At 47.6% G+C, this 25972-nt stretch overlaps 1 protein-coding gene across 2 annotated transcripts; it reads right to left on the bottom strand.

Moving 5' to 3' along the window:
- Positions 1 to 461: 461 nt before the first annotated feature.
- On the bottom strand, positions 462 to 24919 carry LOC123367037 (squalene synthase-like). Of its 2 annotated transcripts, XM_045011032.1 has the most exons (8): positions 24730 to 24919; positions 20244 to 20341; positions 14060 to 14243; positions 9127 to 9255; positions 7674 to 7865; positions 6587 to 6763; positions 6162 to 6314; positions 462 to 2908 (listed from the first exon to the last, which is right to left on the bottom strand). In XM_045011032.1, the coding sequence occupies exons 1-8, from the start codon at positions 24910 to 24912 to the stop codon at positions 2687 to 2689; spliced, it is 1338 nt and encodes a 445-aa protein (XP_044866967.1). In that variant the 5' UTR covers positions 24913 to 24919; the 3' UTR covers positions 462 to 2686. The 2 variants fall into 2 exon arrangements, with proteins under 2 accessions (XP_044866967.1, XP_044866966.1); XM_045011031.1 differs by lacking the exon at positions 24730 to 24919 and having other exon boundaries at positions 20244 to 20578.
- Positions 24920 to 25972: the final 1053 nt, after the last annotated feature.

Raw genomic sequence — 25972 nt, 5'->3', positions numbered from 1 at the left:
ATCTCTTTTAAATCAACAAGTGGATGTTTTTCTAAGTTGCCAGCACTAGAGAATCCATCACATCCTGAAGTAAGCTGTTGCAATGATTAATTGCCCTCACTGTTAAACTCAGACCAGACCTAAGGTATAATTTTATCTAGCTTCAGTTCCAGCCATTACATCTTGTTCCACCTCTGTCTGCTAGACTTAACAGCTTATTACAGATGTTCCCCATACACCTACTGATTGAATCACTGCTTAACATTCTGTAACTTAAATAGCTTGAGATCCCAGAGTCTACCACCATCAGGCATATCTTTAAGTTGTGCTGCTTTTACTTTAAGTGTAGAAGTGTTCATACAGGAAGACTGATCTTATTGTATTGTGCAAAGCTTTCCCAGGTAAAGCAACTTCTTCCCACCTGTCAACTAAGATTTCACTACACAGTGTCATTAGCCAGCTGAATAATGGAAGCTGAGGACTTCTGGGTAAAGAAATTATTTATTGTTGAGAAGGGAAGCTGAGAACTTAAGCCCAGACCTCTCGGCATAAACAATAATATTCACATCAACACTGAATTAAACTAAGTATGTACACAGATCACCATGGAGTAGAGCTTGCCCTGTAATAGCATTGTAGTGCTGGACTGGTCTAACACCTAACCATGAGACAGCTCCTGGTAGAGATCCCAACTCCTAAACTTCACTTACCTTTCCCACAATCCATCTGTGCACATCTACAACTCCAGCTGCTTCTGCTGTTTAAAAGCAGCCACATCAAGCTTGCTTTGCGGAACAGAAGGTTTAACGGGGGGAGACTTGCTTCCCAGAACAGCACGGATAATAGCCCCTCAGCCCCCTTCTCCAGGGCCATACTCCACTAGATGTTAATGAAAAGCAGGGGAGTCACTCATGGCACACTAGTCCACAATGTAACAGTAGGTGGGGTGAGTCAGAGCTGCAGCAAGTGTCTGTCTTCCTTAAAACACACTTACCTCTATTCAAAGACACCGCTTTAAAACTTGAGCTGTACTAGCTAAAAGACAAATAGGGGGAGGGTTAATATTGAAGACACACGTCCCCTCTGAACACAGCCAACCCACCTGCTTTTAAACAGACTTCCTGGTGCCACCCCTACTACTTCTACAGTCATCATAGGAAGAGTCTGTTTCAGAGCTGGTTGGAGGATTTTCTTGAGTCCAGAGAGACAAGCGTAGGTTTCCTCCATGAAGGTTCTTCAAGACAGAGATGTGAAGCCTGCCACCTGCTGAAATTGGCAGGACAAGGCCAACTTCTGGCAGAGTTCCACTTACAGCAGCTCTGGGTAGCTGAAAGCAGCCCATAAGTGTCAGTCTGAAGAATTTCCATTCTTGGCTCCAGCACAGGCACTTTGAGCTTTACAGGAGCTGGAAGCAATCGACAACTAGGACAGGTAACAGTATTCCCTGTAGATGACTTCATCTGAACAGCCAGTGTCCCGAAGGACACAGCCACCAGGGGTCAAAACCAGCATTGTGTGTGCGTATCTTTATTGCTGACAGTCCTGCAAGCTGTATCTGCACACCCCAGAGGGCATGGGCGAAAGGAACGCTGCGTTAGCCACAGAAAACTGGCATGTGAAGAGAGTCATGTTTCTAAAGGAAGTCTGAATGCACAGGAAGCAAGTATGCAATCACCAGCCTTCCAGAGCCAATTAGTTGCCACTCCAACGAGGATACCTATATGCCTCTAAGCCATACGGTCAGCCTGGGTGGGGGCACAAATACAGGAGACGGACCAGGGGGAGAGACTCCAACATTCCCCTTGTTCTCTCCAGCCTCAGGAAGGTTTGCTGACTCCAGACCTGCCTCCTTGGCTCCCGTCACCAGCAGTACAGCTGTATCCTACCAGACTTAGCAGTCATTACCCACCTATGAGCCATCCAGCCTGCCCCCACATTCCCCACCTTAACTTGTGCTGAGAAATAAGCTTTGCATGTACTGCCATCGACTCAGCTTTCAGAAGACAGAGCACACGTCTTTCAGCCTCTGAGCTCTTTAAGCTGTACAAAATGATCTGACCGGAAAGCTACACCCAAGTTATCACAATAGCTCTAATATTGAAGGCTAGTATCTCTTCACAAGTCTTTAGTACAAGGATGGGGAGGCCCAGAACTTACGCACTCATCTCTGTACTGTAAGATCCCCAGCTATTTAGAGAAAGGGTCAGAAAACAGCCAGACATTGCCCTGGTGAATTGAAGGAATGGTGGCTTCCAAGATGGCTGACTTGCTGGAAACATTCAGTTGCTGAGCAATGAAGGTACGGAGGTCAGAACACACACGGGGCAGATGAGAGAACGCAAAGGCTCACGTCATGCAACTTTTTACAGGAGGGAAGTGTCAAAATCACAAGTGACAGGCAATTTAAAAACTTCCTGGCCAGAATTCAGGTAAAAAAGTCTCCCACAAAGAGGAAAAGTGAGTCTCAACCAGTCTTACTTGTAACCTGTTCATCCGAACAGCGAAAGCAGCCAAATCCAGCTGCTAGCTAGTGACTGCAACACACAATTCTGCGAGCCAACCGACACCTTCAGACTTGCCATTCCATTCACAGCTTTAAGGGCCCACACCAGTCTGGCATCCCACGGGGCAGCAGATCCAACAGGGAAGAGAGAAGAACCTGTCCCAACTTTATCCATCCACTGACCTTCGCTCTCTCCACCAACCCTCAGTTCTCGCTGGCCTGTACATACTCCTCTGATGCCTTCGACATCGCACTCAGATACTGCCAGCTCAGTGCTGCCAGAAGCATGGCGCACGAGAGGTAGATAGGGGAGTAATGGTTACGAGAGACCTCGACGCCATTGGGCAAACTCATTGTCCGGATTGAGACGATGATCTGCTGGGTCTTGTTAGAAGAAGGGTCTGTGTTTGGGACCTTCCGATAGATCTGGAGAGAGAAAAACCCACACAATGTTAGGGAGTAACCCTGAAAACCACACCCACAATTCCTCTGACAATATATGGCTTCTGTGGAGGAGGTGCTATGCATATTCCAACAGGGTAACACTCGTTACCAGCAATCCAGCCAGTTTTTAAACCAAAGGGGGATCAGAACCACACTAAACTTCCCTCTAGGCAGGGAAACTCGCTAAGAGGGAATATTTGACCTGAGCACTGTGCTAACTGAACTGAGTTTAGAGGATACACCCCCAGGAGTCAGTCTGCAAAGGAGTTCAAGCCACATTAGCCAGAACTTGTTTAATGTTTATTAATCCTGCGGATTCTCGGTTAGGGCACCTACAGCCCTATACAGGGGTCTATTACATAAATAGGGCCCTACCAATTTCACATGAAAAACGTGTCATGGACTGTGAAATAAGCCTTTCCCCATGAAATCAGATCTCCCTGAAATCTGCTAGTCCAGCCAGGCTGGGGAGGACAGAACTAGTCCTTCTCCAACACGGCCATTATCGGGGGGAGGACGAGATGATCAGACCCACCTCCACAGGCAGCACAGACCTTAGGGTAATACACCCTCGCAACAGCCCCGGAGCCAGGGTCCGGGCTTCCACCCCCCACAGCTCATGCTCAGGGTCAGGGCTTCCCGCCCCCTGCGACTCTTGCTGGGGCTCCAGGCATCTGGGCTTGGGGCTTCTGTCCCCCACAGCTCCAGCTGGGGCTTGAGGCGCCTGGGCTCAGGGCTTCCCTGCCCCCACGGCTCCTGCTTGGGGCACCAAGGCTTGGGGCTTCAGTCCCCACGATTCCTGCTGGTGCTCAGGGCTTCAGCCACCCCCTGTGGCTCTTGACAGGGTTTGGGGCATCCATTTTTCAAAGGGCTCTGGGCACAGGCCCATGTGCGTTAATCCACCACTGGCCATGACTTGCGACTAGGAGCTCCTGGCTGGGGCGCTCCCAGGAGCGTGGGGGAGATCGGACCCACCCCCGGGAGCCCAATCCAGCTGCAGGAAGCTCCACAGTGGCAATCCTGTAAACCTCCCCCGCATGATCCCTTTTTGGGTCAGGACCCCCACAGTTACAACACTGTGAAATTTCAGATGTAAACATCTGAAATCATGAAATTGACCAATTTAAAAACCATCTGGCCATGAAATTGACCAAAATGGACCATGAATTTGGTAAGGCCCTATATATAAATCAAAGTAAACAAACATTAAAATGTTTTTTTGCTTTGAAACCCTTGCTAGCTGCTCCAAATCTCAATGAAGAGATGACAACACGTTTAGGTCCTAAGACAGGGGTAGGCAACCTATGGCACGGGTGCCAAAGGCGGCACACGAGCTGATTTTCAGTGGCACTCGCACTGCCTAGGTCCTGGCCACCGGTCCGGGGGGCTCTGCATTTTAATTCAATTTTAAATGAAGCTTCTTAAACATTTTAAAATTATTTACTTTACATACAATAGTTTAGTTATATATTATAGACTTATAGGAAGAGACCTTCTAAAAATGTTAAAATGTATCACTGGCACACGAAACCTTACGTTAGAGTGAGTAAATGAAGACTCGGCACCCCACTTCTGAAAGGTTGCTGACCCCTGTCCTAAGTCAGGTTAGGCCAGAGCTACTAGGAATCTGTACAGCCAGTAGGAGCTGTCTGACTCAAGGATTTGGAAAAGTATTTGCACCTTGCTAGCAAGGTCTATTAGACAGGTAACTCTGAGAACAGTATTGTTAATCCACGCCAGGGAATACCGTGGTTCTGTCAGACACTTTTCAGACAAGATCCTATCCACACAATGTGGGGAAAATATGACAGAATGTTGTCAGCAGCAGCCACAGACACAACCCTAGCTGGCCCTGCCCGGGCGGATGTGACGCCACCCTAAGCAGCTTCTTCCAAGAATCAACATTGTTTAAACAGAATTCTCCGTTTCAGCCTTCGTATGGAGGATGACAAAGGGTGAAATCTGGGCCCTGGGAAGGCAGAGTGTTTTGCCCTGGACTGTAACTGAGGCAGGATTCTCCCAACGTCTGCAAATGTAAATACTAACAAAGGGATTGTTTAAAGAGAGATTCCCCAGCAGAGAAGGGGCTATTAAATAACCCAGCTGATTTTGTCAGGCTTGTACCAGCCCTTCCTACATCTCCCTTTCCATCCAGCAGGGGAAAGCCACGGAAGGCTTTATTCCAGCCTATTCTCTATTGAGCTGAACAACAAAAGGTAACTCCAGGCACTGGAAAAGGCTGCTTGGCTTGTACAATAGACACTTTGGTTTTTCAGTCTAAATAAGTATGTGAGGACACCAGGGCCATGGCATACAGCGTTTGTGATCCGTTCATTCAGACACTGCACAGCCACATCAATGGCTTGGCGAGACTGGGGAGCTAACCTATTTTTGTAACCTGTCCCCTACCTTTCCCTTTCACCATCTTCTGCCTATTCATCTTGCTTGGGACATGTCTAACTTAGGCCAGCTGTCCCTGTCTGGATTGTCTATGGTAATGCAGCTCCCATGGATTCCAATGGGAGCGCTGCAATAAGTGCAGTGGTACCTATATTATTAGGTATGCATCACCCTGAAAAGACAGTTTTAGAACCAGATCAATCAGATCACTAATGTTTGTCCCACAGACAGGGCAACTGACAGCCACAGCAATTAAAGGTCTTTATTTTCTATGATGCACTGGAAATGTGTGAACTTACCAGACTGGCATAAAGAAAATGAGAAATCCCCCATTATATTTGCTCAGTAGAATACTGTGCAACATCTATGCAAACCATTATGTGCGGTTAAACACCCATACACGTTACACAATTCCTATAAAATCTGAAACTTATGAGCGAGGGCAGAGGTTAATACTGGCAGTTAGTCATCTCAACAGTAGTTTTCACTTCTGCAAAAAGCTATAATTATATTCCGAATTTATTATAAAAGCCACTCTTCTGTTTTCAGGGAAGTGCTAACACTTCTGGAGAATACACTTTAGACTAAGGATTTACAGCACCAGAGAAGGGGGGCAGGGAAGCCATGTTCCAGACTTTATTATTTCAAGCTTTTTCATGCTAATGTCCTTGTTCCTAGACAATCTTCAACAGTTTTAGCTTAAGCAAAATGGCAGTTGCTAAACTGCTGGATATAGTGGAAACCCCAGCTTAACCCTAACAGCAGAACACGGAGGATTAAAGAGGGAACAGCTACATTTGAATACGAGTCTTTCAAAGCAAGCCACCAAACTTACCTCTTCCACATACTGGTACATTATAGCCTTGACAGCTTGTATGTTTGTGGCATCCATCATTAAAGTGACAGCTTGTCCTTTCCGAATCTTCACTAGACCTCTAAACACCTGTTTGTTATTGTAACAGGCCGCTAGAGTGGCGATGGCCATCACCTAGGGAGAAATGACAAGCAGCATTGAATAGCATATATATCCGAGAGTAGAGTCATTCCTCCAGGGAAAGACTCACTCACTCAAAACGAGGCAACGACTCAAAATGCCTGGTGATCTCCATGTTGAATTTATTTAATATTGGAGAGAGAGAGAGGACTAGTATTAAATACTGTGTATAGAACTGAGAAGACATCCAGCCCCAAAGGGGGTGAAGGTGGAAGGGGGAAAAGAATGAAAATATCTGGTTCAAACATCTGGAAACATTAACCTACCTGCGGAATAGCGCAGAAGTTGAAGACACTCTGGTTTTTCAGTCTAGATAAGTAGGTGAGGACATCGGGGATGTGGTGCAATGCATTTGTGATCAGTTCATTCATACACTGGACGGCCACGTCAATGTTCTCTGGCTTGGCGAGATCCGACAACTTCTTGGCGTACCTGCTCCAAACCTGGGAACGCCAACAGTACATAGGAACAGCACTCAGCCGTCAGCACTTTTCAGACATTCATATTCATTAGAGGGCCCGTATCAAACTGTCAAATACAAAGATCTTATTTTACTGAATCTAATTCTTGTAATCAGACTTGCTTACAGTCAGAAGCAAGATCCTTAACACACAGTTCACTCTGACCTACTATTCCATTCAGTCCCATTCCCTTTCGATAAGGCACACTGGGAAAGAGAAAAATTGGACCCAGCTAGTAGCTCTGAAGTTAAGCATCCATGCCTCTGGTTCAGAAAGGCACTTACACACACTTTAAAGCACAAGTAACTGCACTGACCTCGGTGGGACTACTCACGTGCTTAGAGTTACATGTGTGTGTAAATGCTCTTCTGGATTGGGGCTGGCGCAGCAGAGTCCCCATGTTATGAAGATGGTCTCCCAATCTGAGTTTGGCCAACTCCTCATAGATTACAGGAACCCTGTCCCATCCTGCAAACAGGGCTGGTGCATGGAGCAGAGCGACGGCATTCAAGATTGTCTGGAGAAACCTCCACTGTCACAGACACTCTGCTGAACAGATTTTATCCATGGGACAGGCATGCTGACAATTGAGCTTTCAGCTATATCACTGTGAGATCTCTGACAGAAGAGTTTTGCCTAACTCCCTACAGACAGATTTATGCAACTTCATTTGAAAAAACTAGAAACCTTCTATATCTGAATAAGAACCAAAAGATAAATTCTGTGAAATACGTCTCCTGACAAGTAGTCCTGCCTAACTCTGTATCAAAGCAGTAACGGTATCTCCAGAGCTCATCAGAAAGGAATAGGAGTCTGCATCACAGCTCTAACACTTCCCTAATAAACCATATTAGGCTGAAGTTGTCATCTGAAAAGTGCTGGTTTCCCTTACCTCTCGGGGCCAGAATTCTCTTCCCTCCAGCTGGTCCTCCAGATAATCACGAATGATGTTGGTTTTCTGAAGAAAGAGGCCCATGGAATTGGCAAGCTCTGTGTCCTGTCCTACGATAAGGTCTTCTAGCTCTGATGCAGAGAACAGACGGGAAAGGCCAATCCCCACTAGCCCAGCAACATAGTGACAATACTGCAAGGTTTGGAAAGAACAAAATGAGTTGTGAAATGTCTCTCTCCTGGTCCATGTGGCTACATCAAAATTACTCCCCTAGGTTATTTAAGGTTGTTGGTGTCTTCCGGGGGACATTCCCCAAGATAGCTCCCATGCAGTTCAACTTGCTGCATATCAAGCCCATTTTGATGGAGGCGTCAGTGGTATTTGGATCTGGGCTTGGAATACAGAATGACACTGAGCGAAGGCTCTCCGGCATGTGTCTTCATGCCAGTTCTCAACAGCCAATATCCGTATACCAAAAATATACTTCTACGATGTGGCTTCTACCACCGGACCATTGCTCCATGCAGGAAAAATAGCAAGCGTGTCATTCACCGCTGTTAATGGCATCAGGCTTCCATCACCCAGATGAAAGACCCAAATGAGAGCAGATCCTTGTGTGGCCCATTTTATACAGTGCACGTTCCAGGAAAACTGCTCAAAACCAGCATCAAGGCTTTATGGTGTGTACTTGCATTTCAATGAACAGTCTGGCAGCCAAAGCAGGGGCCTGAGAATACTTTGTGTTCTTAGTCAAGCAGTTAAGTGGGCAGGGGGTAAGTCAGACCACCTAAAATTCTGCACTACAGCTGTGCTATGCTTTACCTATCAATAATGCACACAGCCACTGTCATCCACAAGGTCAATGACAAAAATAGCTAATCAATGCCTTGGGAAATTTACGCAGGGATCTCATCGCTCAGACAAATCTTTATGTTCACGTGGAAGCTGCCCACCAAACAGCAAGACTCAGAGTTAACACTTTGTCCTTTACTCATCTTGGATACCTATGTACGGCCAGGGTGAGCATTACAATAAGCAATTGTAACCATCATGATGGAGCGGCAAGTGCAGAATGCCAGGCCTCCAGCAGGGGATACGTGCGTTGCCCTGAGCATAGACTCATAGGACTGGAAGGGACCTTGAGAAGTCATCTAGTCCAGTCCTCTCCCCTCATGGCAGGACTAAGTATTATCTTGACCATTCCTGACAGGTGTTTGTCTAACCTGCTCTTAAAAATCTCCGGTGATGGAGATTCCACAATCTCCCTAGGCAATTTATTCCAGTGCTTAACCACCCTGACAGGAAGTTTTTCCTCATGTCCAACCTAAACCTCCCTTGCTGCAATTTAAGCCCATTGCTTCTTGTCCTAGCCTCAGAGGATAAGAACATTTTTTCTCCCTCCTTGTAACAACCTTTTACGTACTTGAGAGCAGGGCTCTCAATGCTCTCTTACCTTATCCCACTCATGCTGGGTGTCAACCTTCTTTTCCAGGAACTCGGCCATTCCAGCTCCCATCTTGTGACAAATATCTGCAATCACATCTCGATACACCTTTGCCAGGTTCCTGAACTCCAAGGAGATCTACAGCAGAAACCACAAAGAAATACACATTGTGCTGAAAGTGGCATTTGTCAATAGACCAGGAAGCGGGGTGGGTGGAAAACGTTACAGGCTACTGGGGTCTAATCCTGCTCCACTGAAGGGGCTGACAAAATTCCCCACTGGCTTCAATGGGAACAGATTCAAGCCCCTCAGCAGTAAACACAAATTCAGCATGTGCAGAAACAAAAATTCCTATGATCTCTGGCCACAACTCAGATACAGCTTGTCATTTCTTGAAGGCAGTACAGCCTTGGACAGCATCACTTGGGAGCTGGTGCATGAAGGAGCTACAAAACAAACTCTATACACCAAGTGTAACTTTATGAAAGAGTCCCACCACGTGAACAGCTCGTAGAATGATTTCCAGTGTTTTATTGCAGCTCTGTTCTCTGTGGGCTCCCAAATGTCAGCATGTGCAATATTTCACAGTTTAAAGGCCAGAAGGGACCATTATGATCCTCTAGGCCAGCGTCCTGCACAACACAGGCCAGTTGCAACCAGTGATTCCTGCTGTCAGCCCAACCATTAGTGCTTGAACTAGGACGCCTGTTTTAGAGCACCCAGTCTTGATTTAAAGGCTCCAAATGACGGAGAATCACTACATCACTGGGCAATCTATCCTCATTGTTAACAATGTGCATCTTATTTCCAGTTTGGACTTTGGTGACATCCACTTCCGGCCATTTCATTTTATTCCTTTGCTACATTAAAGAGCACTCCAGCATCAGACCTCTTCTCCCTTTGTGGGCAGTTATAGACAGCCTCATAGCAGTCTTTTTAAAATAAATAAATTGAGAGATTAAAGGAGCTCAGAGAAACTTTCTGTCCACAGTTGAGAACACTGAGCTGAGACTGAGGAAACCTGGACTCTATTCCCAACTCTGCCACTGGCCTGTTGGGTGACCTTGGGCAAGTCACTTCCCCCTCCATGCCTGTTTCCCAGTCTGTAAAATGGGGGTAATGATTCTAACCTCCTTTGTAAAGTGTTGTGAGATGTACTAATGAACAGTGCCACGTAACTATCTGGGATTGTTATTCAGCAGTTTGAGACCTTCTGTATCAAAGTTGTATTGTAATATAGTTTGAATGGGAGTCGATGTGTTAGAAGAGCAGGCCAGTTACATGAATGCAGCAAACAAAGATACTTCACGGAACAGTGCAGCCCCCTGTAAATACCACTTACGAGGACAGATCTGCTAAATTAACAAGTTGTTTGTAACCCAAGCCTACATAATAAACTCTTTTGTACTGTGGTAACATTTCTGAGCACTGGAGCAATTCTCCGACAAGCAGCTATTCACATAGATGCCTTCAGGCCATTCACAGCAATCACTGGACTTCCCAAATATTCCTTTGGGCTGGGATTATCAGAGGGGATTTATGGGAGTTAGGTGCTCAAGTCACACTGAAATTCAGTGGGCTTTGGGCACTGCACTACTCTCAGGCTCCTATGAAAATCTGAACCTTAATCTTAAATTACCATAAAATTAGCAACAACTCCCCCACCTAAAAACATCACCTCCCTCCCATTCTATGATTTCAATGGAAGTAGAATCCAACCTTTAACTGATCAATTAACATTCAAAATATTTAAAAATCCTGTAAATTAACTGATTTTTTTTCAGAAACTGTACTGCTCCTGTTCTTGTGAGAATTACTACGCCATGGGTTAAGCGCACTCCTTGGACTACTAACCTAAAATCTACTACAGAACAACCCCATTCAGTGAGTGAATCTCAGCCTGGTCCCCGGCACTGGCGGCTCGCCAAATCCCAGCACAGCTCTCAGCTGGAGCACTGAAATAATGCTGCATCTAGAGGGCAACTACTCCAGTATGAAGCATGCGCCTTGTTCCCATGCGCATTCCCAGATGGTGTTTGGGTGGCAGAGCGGGAGAAGTGGAATTTTATACCAACAGAAATAAGAAAAGGGAGGGTGGAGTTAACTAGACCCCAATAAAAAATAAAAAAAGTTAGTTTATTAAATTACATTTCCGTTACGCACAAAACTTCTTGTTAAATTACTGGTAAATGGTTCAGGAAACTTGTGCTACAGCTCTATTTATACGGCCCTTTCATCATCTCACCTCTGAATGCCGCAGCAGCATATAATGCAATGGAAGTGTAAACGTGTGCTGTTGCAAATCAGTTTAAAATTGTGATTACTTTCATATTAAGAAACCTTGCGTGAAAATTTCAAAAGCACCTAAGTGACCTGGCATCTAAATTATTTACTCTGTCAGGTTTTTGCATTTCTTGACTTTGAAGTTTTCATGACGCTTGCTTTGAATACGACACTGCTTTTTACATTTCATTTTCCCTAGGTTTTGTTTTATTATGCGCTGGTCAGGCATAGCATCAGAATTATAAACTCGTCCTTAAAAAGAAAAAGCAAGAGGTAGAAGCTGACAATGGAATATTAAACTATAGGGAATAAATGAAGTTTCTAAGAGCTGCTGCCCTGTTCCTTTACTTTTAATGTATTCCGCATGATGCTCACTCAAAAAAAAAATGTTCAGCTACTGTTCCTGCAATAGATCTAAGTGTTTAAATAGTTAATACAGTAGGTCTGACCTCTTGCTGTCAGCCACATAGTGAAACATTCTTGGGCTAACATTTTCCCCTCTGTGCTTACACGCTTTAGACTGAAACTATCAGTAGGCTCAACTGCTGGCTCAGCAAGGATTGGGGCCTTCATCGATTCTGAGGCCTGGGGGGGACCACTATGATCATCTCATCTGACCTCCCGCATAGCACAGGCCTAAGAATTTCACTCAGGAATCCCACATCAAGCCCAGTAACTCTTGGGTGAACAAGATCGTAAGACATCCAGTCTCAATCTAGAGACTTCAAGTGACAGAGTCCACCACATCCCTGGTTAATTTGTTCCAAAGGTTATTTCCCCTCACTGTTATTTCCAGTCTAAATGGGTCTAGCTTTCCTTTTTAGTCACTGGGTCTTGTTATGCCTTTGTTTGCTAGATGCCCTCCATAGTATCAGGCATCTTCTCTCTCTACAGGTACTTACAGACTGTGATCAAGTCACCTCTCAACCTTCTCTTTGATAATGAGGTAGGTCATTCTATTTAGCTTAAGCCCCTCATAAGAAAGGAACAGATTCTCCAAAGCCACCACCCATGTTACTCCCTCCGTTAACTGAGCAGCTTGCTCTCTGACCTCCTGCCATCATCCCCCTTTTCTCCAGGGGGCAGGGCCTATCAATCCCATGACACACCTGAACTCTTCTGACATGGAAAACAAGAGTTTGCAAGTCTGCCATTTTGCTGTGTGAAGCTGATCTGCTTTTTCAAAACCCGAGGGAATATAGAATAGTTAGCGCCAAGTTTTCTGAGAGCGGCGCCTCATTTGCATACATGCAAAGTTGATCAACATTCAGTTTTCCCAATTGTGCATGCAGTCTCATACGCAAGTGAGTAGCCCTCTGAACACCTAGTGGGGCACAGAACTGCAATGAAACACACACAAATCCAAGTGGATGAATGCATAAGATCTTAGGCCTCTGTTCTTTAAAATACAGCCCTCAGTGTCAAACCTGAGAAGTGCCGGAAATTCTGGGTCAGTTTAGAGTTACAAATGAGTTGGTTTTCCACATCCCTTATTCATCTATTGGGCAATATAGTCAAACAGCAAACCCAGGGACACATCAGCAGCCGCCACCAATGACCGCATCCTCAGTCATCTCCAATGTACAACCAGAGTGAAGAACCAGCTGGGTTTTGGCATAGATGGCAAAAGCCATTTCTATCAGTACTGATCAGGAGAGCACCACAGTGTATCATACACAATGATAAATCTGCTCATGAAATATCCTCCGTTATACAGACAGTTTTCCACGTTTTGAGCTCTGCCAATAAGACCGGTAATGGAAATTCGATTACAAGTTCCCCAGTCTGCTGTTATTAACGATAAAAATTTTGAGACTGGGATATTAAGTCTTTGGCTTTGAGACTTGAATCTAGCTGTTAAAGATCATGTTGGGTTGCCTCCTGGGCACAGATTATCCCACATTTACTTAATGCAACGTTCCTGCACATTCCTCTGAAACAGATTCACAGATTATAATGCCAAAAGGGCCATTGTGATCATTTAGTCTGACCTGCATAACATTGGCCATAGGACTTCCCTGAACTACTTCCTGTTTGAACTAGAGCAGATCTTTTAGAAAAACATCCAACCTAGATTTAAGAATTGACAGTGATGGAGAATCCACCACAACCTTTGGTTAAGTTGGTTCCAATTAACCTCATTATTAAAAATTTACACCTTATTTCTAGTCTGACTTTGTCTAGGTTGGACTTCCAGGCATTGGATTTTGTTATACTGCTGCCTGTTAGGTTGACAAGCCCATTAACAAAGTTTTATTCCCCGGGCAGGTACTTACAGGCTGTAATCAAATTACCCCTTAGCATTCTCTTTGTTAAGATGGATATAGACTCAAGAAGCTCAATCTATTACTATAAAATATGTTTTCCAATCCTTTAATCATTCTCATGGCTCTTCTCTGCACCCTCTCCAATTTATCAACATCCTTCTTGAATTGTAGGCACCAGAACTGGACAAAGTATACCAGGAGTGGTCGCACCAGTGCCAAATATAGCATCTGGTACTGGCCACTATTGAAGTCATGTTACCAGACCAGGTGGACCTTGGGTCTGATCCAGTCTAGCAATTCTACTTTAAACCTCTTTGCATCTTGATACATAGCTATCTATATAATCAGCAGATTATAATTAATAGATTGAAACAAGAAATCTAACAGCTCACCGTTGGGAAGTCCTCAAGCACCTGCTTGTCCTTCTCCTTGCTCTCCATGTATCTCCAGTCCGGCTGATATAGATAGGAGTGGAAATCATGCAACATTGGGACCTTGGTTTCTAAGTTGATGGTCATATCATCTTCTACAGTGTCCAGAGCTCGGAGAACCAGATAGAATATGCACACAGCATTACTATGGAGGGAAGGAAGGAAGGATTTCCTATTTATCAAGATTCGCTATGACACGGGCGAGTAATTAAAAATCATCATGTAGCTTTTGTGAGAGACATTTGAAAATTAAACAAAGGTCTTTCCAATTCTGCAACCTGGAAAGTATTTCTAGTTCTGCATACAAATCAGAGATGGGCTCAAGCCATAAAATTAATGTCAATATTTCGAACATCCCGAGTGTTTGAACAGGTCAGAACCAGGACTCTGATTCAGGCCCATATCCATCAGAAGGACATTTACAACTAAAAAAATCATGAGGCAAAAATGTAATTTCATACCATAATCTGTCTTTGCAGTAGCTGTGCTAGTACCAGTGATTACCATTAAAATGGCGATACCTTTTTAAACAATTTAGTGGCAACCACTGTAGATACAATTCAAATATATTTAGATACTACACGTGCCTAGACGGAGAATCAAGAAAGGACCCGCAACAGATGCTGGAAATTCCTGGGCCCCCCGATACACCTGGGCTAGGCATTCAGATGCTAGAAACGAAGGACAGTCCAGTAGCTAGAGTGCCAGCCTGGACCATGGAGACCTTGGTTCAATTTTCTGATCGGCCACTGGCTTCCTGTGTGACCTTGGGACAGTCACTTAGGGAGCTGAAGCCCAGAGAGACTATAACATGGGGATAACAGCACTGTCCTACCTCACAGGGGTGTTTTAAGGATAACTACACTGAAGGTTGAGGTGCTCAGATGCTACAGTAAGGGAGGCCATGTAAGTATCTTGGATACCCACACATCATGAGAGTATTTTCCTGTGACTGAGGCTGAGCATTCCACTGCAAATCTATCATTCACCTCAGCGCTAATCTCAAAGGAAAGTGCCTGGAATTTTTACCCTGTGGGTTTTATGTGCTTACACGTTGAATCTTAGCGCTATGGGGCACAACTAAGTGACTTACAACATGCAACAGTTTCTTTAGACACCAGAATAGTTTCTCCTTCAAACCGGGTTTTGTTGTTTGGGGGGAGGGGAGGGAAGGTTTTTTTTTTGCCAGGGTGGGAGGAGATGGAAAGCAGAGCTGTTTTTAAAAACTTATTAGTAAAGGTACTGTATCATTAACAGCCTAACGTAATACTGATCCAAAGTGCCAAGAGCAGCACAATCCACTGCTGTGCTGAGAGATCCAAATTTGCAACAAGTCTTGGCCAGAATAGCAGTAAAAGAAAAGTTACTAAAACCCAGCGGCCACTAGGACCCAGGGGAAATAAGACTACGTGAGGGGAAGGATAAAACTCTTATCTCTGTTCCCTTCTCTTCCAGCTGTCCCTCTGCTGCAGCAGCTTCTCCTTCCTCCCACTGTGTAGTAACCAAGTATTAGTATCAAAGCAAGAAATCATGGCTGATTTGGGGGCCCCAAGCAGAAAAAGTCTGAGAAGACTGGAATAATTGCCTAGATCCTGGCCCCAGGATCAGTCTTTCAAGGGGCCATATTCCAGGTGTCTTTTTAAGCACTAGAATCTATGAAGAGTTCTGCTAAACATGGATGATGCAATACAGCTCCTGAATTTGAATCCTGTCTCTGCTCTGGCTTGCTGTGTGGTTTTGGTCAAGAAATCATCTCTCTCCTATGCTCAAAACTCATAAATCCTAGTGCCTTCAGTGGAAGTTTTGAGAGTGTGAGGAATGCAGGTTCCAGCCCTAGGATTATAAAAATTCCCTAGCTGTAAAATTAGGATAATAACTATTTCAAAGGAGTTATTGCAAAGGCGAATTAGGTACTGTGTTTCTAACACTCTGGAAATGTTTAAATGCAAATTAATAAAGAACAGCATAAATGAGCTAGGACAAGAATGAGCAATGGAAGATTATATGGTAATGGGAAAGTGAGTGAATCATTTAGCTATTCACTACTACACTTAACCTTGGGTTTGTTTTATTAAATTATAATTAAGGCTATGTTTTAGTCACAGGTATTTTTAGTAAAAGTAATGGATAGGTCACAGGCAGTAAACAAAAACTCATGGCCCATGACCTATTATTTGTACTATATACCCCTGTATACCCCTGTCTAAAACTTAGGTGCTCTGGGGCAGGGGGTGGCCCGGGGATACCACGGATGCTCTGCGGGGGGGGGAATGGCCCAGGGATGCAGCAGGTGCTTGGGGGGGGGGGTGCAGAAGGGGCCACCGTGGGTGCTGGGCGGAGGAAGGAGGGGGCAGCCTGGGGGCACCACGGGTGCTCTGAGGGGGGATGGAGGCAGGAGGCAGCACGTAGCTTGGGACCCCCTGGTGCTAGGGGAGGGGGAGCTGGTGGGGCTGGCAGACTCCCTAACCAGCTCCCACATGGCTCCCAGAAGCAGCCGGCATGTTCCTGTGGCCCCTAGGTGGAGGTGTGCCCAGATGAGTTCCACGTGCTGCCCCCACTCCAAGTGCCCGCTCCGCAGTTCCCATTGGCTGGGAACCATGGCCAATGGGAGCTGCGGGGGCGGTGCCTGCAGGCAGAGGTAGCACGCAGACCACCTAGTCGCGCCTCCGCCTAGGAGCCGAGGGAGGGACATGTTGCCGCTTCCAGGGAGCCCCCCCAAAGTTAGCACAGCCCAGAGCCCTCGCCCCCTCCCGCCCAACGCCCCCTCCCACATCCAAACTCCTGTTGCTGCTGCTGGGGGATGGGGGGGGGGGGGGGGACGAGGAGTGCAGTTGGTGCGGCTGGCCCAGGGGCTGCCCGAACTGCTCAGGCAGCCGCCGGGCCAGCCACACTGGTCGCTGCAGAAGTCTCAGCGATCCCAGAAAGTCACAGAACACAAGACTTTCATGACAGCCGTGACAGGCTTAATTATAATTATTAGGGGATGTCAGCCAAATTCTCATGGAACACATCTAAAAAAAGGTTGAAAGTTTGGCTTTTGTTTGGGAATAACATCCACAGGATGCTTTTTTTTTTTTTTTTTTAATTTTTCAGGCCTGTTCTTATCACACTTCATTTTTACATAATCTCTCATATCACCTTTTATTCCCAGAAGGAGTATTGGGAGCTGGGGTTGTACATTAAGGAATGCTAAAAATATGTTTACAAAGCTTGTTATCAATTTAAAGAGGCAATATTTATTTAAGTGGTGCTTTAGCTCTGGGCTACTATAACTCACCTTGCAAAAACTCCAAGCAAAGCTTTCCAACACTGTTACGTGCTAGTTTCTAATGACAGTAATTGAGGGCAGTCAGAGATAAAACTGGATCTCTGCTCTTGACACACCCAAGATGGGTGTCTATACTGCACCACAAGGAACATGAACACTTGCCCACTGTTCAAAAACTCCTGAGACAAATAGCTACTGGCTAAAGTTAAAAAAAAAACCACAACCAAACACATCCCAGCGCACAAAGCTTAATTGTGAATTCCCAGGCTTATTATTATTAGTGGCTATAGTACCAATACTACACAGCACCTATGGACCCCAGTCAAGGACCAGGACCCCTGGGGCTACATGCTGTACAGACAGAACAAAAAGACTGGCCCTGCCCCAAAGAGTCTAAAATCTAACGAGAAGACAAAAGACAAGATGGATACAGACAGACAGAAGAGGGTGAATAAAAAAAATAATAATCGTGAGACAACATTGGTCAGCATGATAGGCTTGTGCGTATGTTAAGGATTCAATACTTTAATTTTTTATATTGTTTGTTTATAGTGCAATTCTTACCTTATACAAAGTATGTATCTGTGCTATACACATGTATCTATACACTAACAGACGTTTTGCAACATGAGCTTTCGTGGGTGAATACCCACTTCTTCGGATGCAAGAAGAAGCGGGTATTCACTTGCATCCGAAGAAGTGGGTATTCACCCACGAAAGCTCATGCTGCAAAATGTCGGTTAGTCTATAAGGTGCCACAGGATTCTTTGCTGCTTCTACAGAACCAGACTAACACGGCTACCCCTCTGATACTTGACATGTATCTATAGCTAATCAAATATGAGGGGGAACAGAAGTTCTCTAAGCATTTGTCCTAAATTATTTCTCTGCACCGTAAATGACTTTTACTCTGCAGTATGAGGAGTTTCATCATTTCAAATGTTACTATAAACTGAGTAGAGATAGCTATTAAGAATTACATAACATGTAAGTACATAACAAGTCTCTAATGAAAGAACCCTAAAACTGAGGCCCTCACCGCTTTGGTTCATTAAAGTCCCATGACACTTTCGACAAGAATTAAGGTGTTCCCCGTGCTGTTGTAGCCATATTGAAAGTTAAGTAGTTCTATTTTGAACTCCATCCTTTCTACCCTAAACTGTTAAACAGTGTTACAGTGCAATTTTATAGAGCTGCCTTGATCCACTCCAGAGTTGGCTATATTACAGTGGCAGGAGCAGCAATCCCTCTGTATCCATTACTTAAGCAGGTGTTGCAAAGCTTTATAATTATTTGTATTATGGTAGCATCCAGAAACTTGATTCAAAATTGGGGCCCAATTGTACTGGGCCCTTTACAAACACACTATGCCCAGAGAGCCTGTGATCTAGATAAGACCAGGAAATGCAGTCACAGACACCAGTTATGGGCATAAATGGCAAGTTTCAAAGTGCTATTTTTTTTAAACCATCCAGAAGAGATTAACCAATCTCTACAGTAGTTAATGTTTACAGAGTATACTGAGGGGGAGAAAGGGATGACCTTTTGGTCAAGGCACTGCACTAGGACTCCTGAAAGCTGGGTTCAGGTCCCGGCTTCACCACAGCCTTCTGGCATGACCTTGAGCAAGTCACTTAATCTCTCTATGCCACCTCTGTAAAACAGTAGCAGTACAGCCTTGCCTCACAGGGGCACTGTACAGTGCTTAGTTAGTGAGTACAGGGATGAGGGACATAGACGTACCAAGGCAGAACCTTGGATGAGAAGTATTGAATGTAATGGGTACATTTTACTAGTGTACTTCGTACGTTGTTTGGGGAATCCAATTAAATGAATGCTATATATTAAAATACATGGATACAGACAGGGCTTATGTTTATACAGGTGTCCATCTATTGTTTCTTGTCCTACACTTAAAGTGACTGTAAACTCTTTGGGGCAGGGACAATCTTTTTCTTCAATGTTTGTACAACACCTAGATCATGGGGTCGTGGTCCATGACTAGGGCTCCTAGGTGGTACGGTAATACAAATAATAAACTAATCTGTGCTCAAGATCATAGACAAGGCCTGACTGTCGACATAAACATATACTGTGTCACCAATAACACTTGCAGTGTCTCTTACATAGGATGTTATATTGATATTTGTAAAGTGCTCCATGACCATTATGTGAAATGCACTAGAGAAACGCAGGGAATTTTTACACTAAATTAGTACATTTTCAAACAGCTGCGGTGAGTCATTTGCATGGAAGGTGCTGAATACAAATGCATGACCGAGACACAGACCCCAACCCACCTGGAACTAAGAATCTAACTCCACCGCTAGGCCTCATCCCCAATGACCATCTCAAAATCCAGACCCTGAATCACGATGGGTAACAAGCACTCTGGTAAAAGTAAGCTCAGCTATAGCTCTCACTCAGACAACCCCCTGCTACCAGCAGACTGTGAGAACAAGCACGTACCTTGCATATGGCCAGTAACACATGGGCTAGCTACAGGCTGATGTTTAACCCTCTCCTGGCCAAAGCAGCCAGGGCGCCTGCTCCTGGGATAACCCTCTCCTGGCCAGCGAGCTAGATGCTCATGCAGTTTAGGCCTGGCCATAGGGTGACCAGATGTCCCGATTTTATAGGGACAGTCCCAATATTTGGAGCTTTTTCTTACACAGGTGCCAATTACCTCCCACCCCCCTTGTCCCGATTTTTCACACTTGCTGCCTGGCCAGCACGTTGCACCAGTGACCCATCCCCCGTGCAGGGCTGGCTCCCAGTTAACCCGCTCCTGTCCCGGCCAGTCCGGGGCGGGCTCCGGCTGCGGGGCCAGGGGGGGCTAATTAACCCCGCGGCGGCGGCGGGCACTCGCTCACTCACCGCAGCTCCCCGTCCAGGGCCTGGATGACGGCGGCGAAGCTCCGGCTGGTCTGGTTCAGGTACCGGTAGCAGGTCTGGAGGCCGTCGCTGAGCGCGTCCTGCGGGCAGAGCAGAGGGGACACGGGCTGCTGGAAGCGGGGCGAGGCCGGGCAGGCCCCCGGCGGGGCGCCCTGGAGCAGGAGGCGGCTGCCCCCGCGGCGCCGGCCCCCCGGCAGCGGCAGCGGCGAGGACGAGCAGCGCTGGCCGGGGCCGCGCGGGGGGGACAGCGCCAGGGTCCGCTTGAAGAGCGCCACGGCCTTGGTGCTGGCGGCCATGGGGCCGGGGCGGGGCCAAGCGGAACCAGGGGCGCGGGGCTCGCTAGGCCACGCAGGCTGCGGCCGGCAAACCCGCCCCCGGGCGGTCCGGGAACCGCGCCCTCCGCCCCGCCCCCGCGTGGGGGGAACCGCCCCGTTAACCCCGCGCGCCCCGGGGAGACCGAGACTCCCCCCCGCCCCGCCCCGTTAACCCCGCGCGCCCCGGGGAGACCGAGACTCCCTCCCCCCCCGCCCCGTTAACCCCGCGCGCCCCGGGGAGACCGAGTCTCTTCCCCCTCCGCCCCGCGGCCGATTGACCCCGCGCGCCCCGGGGAGCCCGCGACTCCCCCCCGCCCCGCCCCGTTAACCCCGCGCGCCCCGGGGAGACCGAGACGCCCTCCCCCCCCCGCCCCGTTAACCCCGCGCGCCCCGGGGAGACCGAGACTCCCTCCCCCCCCGCCCCGTTAACCCCGCGCGCCCCGGGGAGACCGAGACTCTTCCCCCCCCCGCCCCGCCCCGCGGCGTTTTAACCCCGCGCGCCCCGGGGAGACCGAGACTCCCCCCCCCCGCCCCGTTAACCCCGCGCGCCCCGGGGAGACCGAGACTCTTCCCCCCCCGCCCCGCCCCGCCCCGCCGCCTATTAACCCCGCGCGCCCCGGGGAGACCGAGACTCCCTCCCCCCCCGCCCCGTTAACCCCGCGCGCCCCGGGGAGACCGAGACTCCCTCCCCCACGTTTAACTCCGCGCGCCCCGGGGAGACCGAGACGCCCCCCGTTAGTTCCGAGCGCCCTGCAGAGACCAAGCCGCTCCCGGACTTGGAGAGACCCTCCGGCGCGCCCTAGCGCACCTCTCCTGTATTTACCAGGAGAGACCCGCCCCCTGCCCCCCTCTCTCCTCAGCTGGGAGCCCCCCTCCTTCTCGTTAACCCTGTGTGCCCTGGAGAGCCCCGGGCCCCCACAACACCGGGGAGAACTCCCCTTAAGAGACAAGGGCTCAGGCACTAGGTACCAGACTGCCCTAGGTACTTGCTGACACCCCCCCACCCTCAGCATTTAAACAAAAACGGGTTTCCAGCGGCTCCTCTGTTAATCCTATAAACTAGCTCCCCCCATGTCCCTTCATAATATCCAGCAGCCTCAACCCAGATGTTAAATGCAAAAGCACCTTCTCTGTGCTCTACTGCAATTAAAGGCTTCATGAAATAGAAGCATAAATAGCTCACAAAGGAACGCAGTCACCTTGAAATCTAGCTGATTTTTTTTAAGTTAAAGTTAATTTCAAGTACTAGACTTTCCTGGGGTCTGCTCATTTATAGTTTCACAATCACATTTTCATTCCTTTCCCCACATTTTTCGGTACCCTAATCTTTGGGAGGCCACCTGCTAAGGGGAAATGCTGAAACTGACTACACAAGTGTTGTCCTGTGCAAAGAGTAAAACTAAGAGAGTGGAACAAAAAACAGAATAATCTTTTTCCTCTAATCTGTTACTGTAATCTTGGTCATTCATAACAAAAGTAGGTAAAATTACTGAGATTGCAAGTAGGGACCAGTGTTTTGTCTTGTGTCTGTACACCACCTAGCACAATGGGGCCCAGCTCCGTGACTGGGGCATCCTAGAAGCTATGGCAATACAAATAGTCATAGTAAAATATTTTCAGACGGATTCATGATGTTTTAGGATAATGGTACCAGTACTTAACCAGTAAAGAATTTTACAGTACAAAAGCTTTCAGACCAAATGCAGACCTTTATATACTGAATTCTCTGTGTCCCCACATAATTTAGACAGGCCATTCCCTATTTTATCTCCCCTAGGTTTAACTGGAGGAAGACTTGAGGCTTGTTTGGAAAGAGTGGGAACATTTAAGATATCTTCCCCAAGGTGAGGGACTCACCTCAGCTTAATTTCTCATAGAAAGTGGTATAAATGTGAAGATAACTGGACAATTAAAATGAGCACTTATGATGTATCACACTTCTGAAGAGTAACCGCTAACAGTCACCAGTTTGGGAACACAAAATAAGGTTTAGATCCTGTTAGCCAATCAGCAAAGGTGGAACCCCACTGAAGTCGGCACAGCTGGCCACAGGCACAGAGGTCTACCTGCATCCAGCCCCATTGACTCACACTGATCACACCCACACCAATGAGTTTCAGGTTTCCACAATCAATGTCTTAAGCTCCTCTGGTTCTGCAAGTCACTCTGCCCAGGCAGATGCCTGCATCCGTAGAGGGTGATGTGCATTATCAGGATCTTAAGTAAAACTAGTTTCAAGGGTAACTGACTATGGGATTAATAAAGCACTAAATTCTGTATTCTTTAGGACCAGGGTTCAATTCTGGTCAGTAGTGACCAAGGCCTAACCTTGCATCTGAAAAAGTGGTTTTTTTTTACCCACAAAAGCTTATGCCCAAATAAATCTGTTAGTCTTTAAGGTGTCACCGGACTCCTTGTTGTTTTTAAGGCCCTAACCCTGTTCCCACTGAAGTTAATGGAGTTTTGCCACTGATTTTAATAGGAGCAGGATTGGACTTCAGTAGCTGTTACCCTCTGACAGTTATTCATGGCTTATGTGAAACTACTGACTGAAAGATGAATTGATGAACTTCATGTCTCTCCACCCATTTTCCTTCACTGATCCTGAGTTCTACACTATGGCCTTAATGAAGGCTGTGTGCCACAGGCTTCAGTTCAGAGCCTTGTCCTGGCCAACAGTCAGGTGTCAAGATCCATTCCCTTTAGTTGGTAATATGCTATAGATTTTTACTGGCCAAGAAACAACATCAAGCAACAAGGGCCCTACTCAGTGAAGCCTCAGAGTGGATAGTAGATAGCATTTGGTACACCACACCAGGCCTAGATGGATGCACCAAACATCTATAGCGCTCAATGGGTTAAAGGAACACTGTCAACGTTGGGAAAGCTACCTTGCCACCCCATACATGCCAAGTGATTATACTTATTAGCAGCAAAGAGTCTTGCGGCACCTTATAGACTAACAGATGTTTTGGAGCATGAGCTTTCGTGGGTGAATACCCACTTCATCGGATGACATGCATCCGACGAAGTGGGTATTCACCCACGAAAGCTCATGCTCCAAAACATCTGTTAGTCTATAAGGTGCCGCAAGACTCTTTGCTGTTTTTACAGACCCAGACTAACACGGCTACCCCTCTGATACTATAATTATTAGCAAATTCCTAGTAAATTCTATGTCCCCCTCTTAGCCTAAAGAAAATACTTCAGTACAATAATCCAGAATTCATGACCAACCCTACAATGAGCCAATAGCATGTTCACATATGTGAAAAACAAGAGAGGTCTCAAGAGATGAGCACCATTGGTGATTTATTTAGCACTGCCGTATATGTCAACAAGATTGAACTGATCTTCCTACAGGCACGCCAGCAGGTGCCTTAGTGTTTTTCCTCCAAGAGCACTGAACACAGATCATCCTAGATGAGAAAGAATTACAGGGATAGTGAAGAACTGTTGAACGCTGGCCTTTTCCATCTTTTGTACTACTATGGAAATAAAGAAGAAACAGGACCAAGCTTTCAGAATATGGGAGGGTGCATACTGTAAAAAACAACAGGGTTTTGGCCAGAAGGGGGGTTAACTAGGAAACAGTGCCTGTTTCTCTCTATTTGACTGACATACTAAGGTCCCCCCTCTTGCAGAAAGAGTAGATGGCTATTGACATCAATGAGGTACTGTGTGTGTGTGCCACAAGCAGCACAATTCTGATTTTCCAAAATGCCTTGCAGAAGATCAGCGCTTGGGATAAATGCACCGAACAGGCTGCTTTCCAAGGGACACGACTGATCGTCAGTTAATCCCGATTTGTGATTAACCAGAGGTCTGATAATCATGCGCAGGATTGGATTTTAACCCTTTGGGTTACAGCCCCCGGCGTATCACGAGCCCTACAGGCAAGCACCCTGCGCCCACAGAGGGCCCCATTGAAATCCGTGGGGCACTGGGCAGGTGCGCGGGTCTGCTTGCAGGGCGGCGATTATAAACTCGGGGCCCAGGTGGGTTATTAGGTGGCCCGGCAGGGATCTGGGTCACGTCCCACGCAGCCCGTATGGGCAGCGCCGCTGGGGAGATGCGCTGGGCGGAACTACCCGGACCAGAACCGGCGGATTTCTCGGGCCAGTCCCCGGGCCCAGCCCGCCCGCTCTGCTCACCTGGTCCAGCGGGGGCATCACCCCCGCGCCGCCGCCCATCTTGAACCGCAGCAGGTTGTAGATCTCCCGGGAGCGGCCCAGCCACCGCCCCACGCGCTCCATGGGCAGCCGCGCGCACTCGAGAGCGCCCCCCGCCCGCTCTGCCCAGCAACCTGCCCCTCCGCGGCTCCCCTGCCAGAGCATCTTCCGCGGCGCGGAGAGAAGAGAGGAGACGCGACCCCGCCCACGCCCGCTGACACCGGCCTATCAGCGTGCGGCGCGCGTGGCTCTGTGGGCGGACGGGGCGCTCATTGGTCGCCCCCTTCTCGCACCAGAAGGACGCTGGCCAATAATCCGGCTCCGGGGCTGGTGTGACGGACGTCGGATTCCTCTGATTGGCTGGAGGGAAAGGTACCGCCCACCCGTCGCTCGCGAGGGGAACAGAAGAGGAACAGGCGCCGGGTTTCTTAAAGGGGCCGCGGCTCATTTCGGAGATAGGGAGGTTGCTGTGCGGTGGCCTTGCAGGGAGGGGGCCTCCGACAGCCCGAGCAAAACCCACCCCGGGGCAGCGTGTCCTGCCCCTGCCCGACACAGCCCCACCCCCATGCCTTGCCAGACACCCCCAGTTCCAGCGTCTGTAGACAAACTGCTTTGATCCCCCAGAACCAGCCCTCAGCAGCCCAGCTGCTGCCAGCTGTGACGGTCCCTGTGCCTGGCACCGCCAGCCTGTCCCGCTTGGTCACCCACCACCTTGTGCATGCCCTGGAGAGCCCCCCTCTCTGCGCTGCATCCTGCAGAGACCCCGTGCTGGTCTTGATCCCGCCGCTGGTCCAACGGCCTGAACTCAACTGCCCTCTCCCCTCCTCAGATCAGCAACGTGCTGCACCCCCATGGGTCAACCCCACTGTCTCTGGACAATGGCTAGTGTCCCTACAAAGGCAATGAGGGCCCATACAACTAACTGAAAATGATCACCTGACCCCACCACCCCCGCCCCAGAGGTATTTCTCCATTGCTTCTTTCTAACCCCAGCATTTCAAACGCCCTTTTGATTTGGTTTTCACCTGCGTCGGCCTAAAGGGACAAGTGACTGGCTGCTGGTCACAATGTCTGGCTGGAGGTGTCAGGCTGGTTCAGGTTCGGTTGCACTTTAAATCACGAAGATTTGAATTTCTAATGCATCAGTTCCTCTTACCAGTGTTTCTGCTCTGTACTAAATATGAATGATTAATAGAACAGTGTGTGTCACTTTTGGAGCCTTCTT

The sequence above is a fragment of the Mauremys mutica genome, chromosome 3 (genome assembly GCF_020497125.1).
Source record: "Mauremys mutica isolate MM-2020 ecotype Southern chromosome 3, ASM2049712v1, whole genome shotgun sequence".
Classification (NCBI taxonomy): domain Eukaryota; kingdom Metazoa; phylum Chordata; order Testudines; family Geoemydidae; genus Mauremys; species Mauremys mutica.
This window is presented reverse-complemented; position numbering and strand designations above follow the sequence as displayed.

Coding starts and splice junctions, on each gene's coding strand:
- LOC123367037 (XM_045011031.1), bottom strand. CDS start 20,557: ATGGCCGCCAGCACCAAGGCCGTGGCGCTCTTCAAGCGGACCCTGGCG. Junction 14,244..20,243: donor GCCCTGGACGGGGAGCTGCG/GTGAGTGAGCGA, acceptor TTCCCTCCATAG/TAATGCTGTGTGCATATTCT. Junction 9,256..14,059: donor TGCTTGAGGACTTCCCAACG/GTGAGCTGTTAG, acceptor TTTCTGCTGTAG/ATCTCCTTGGAGTTCAGGAA.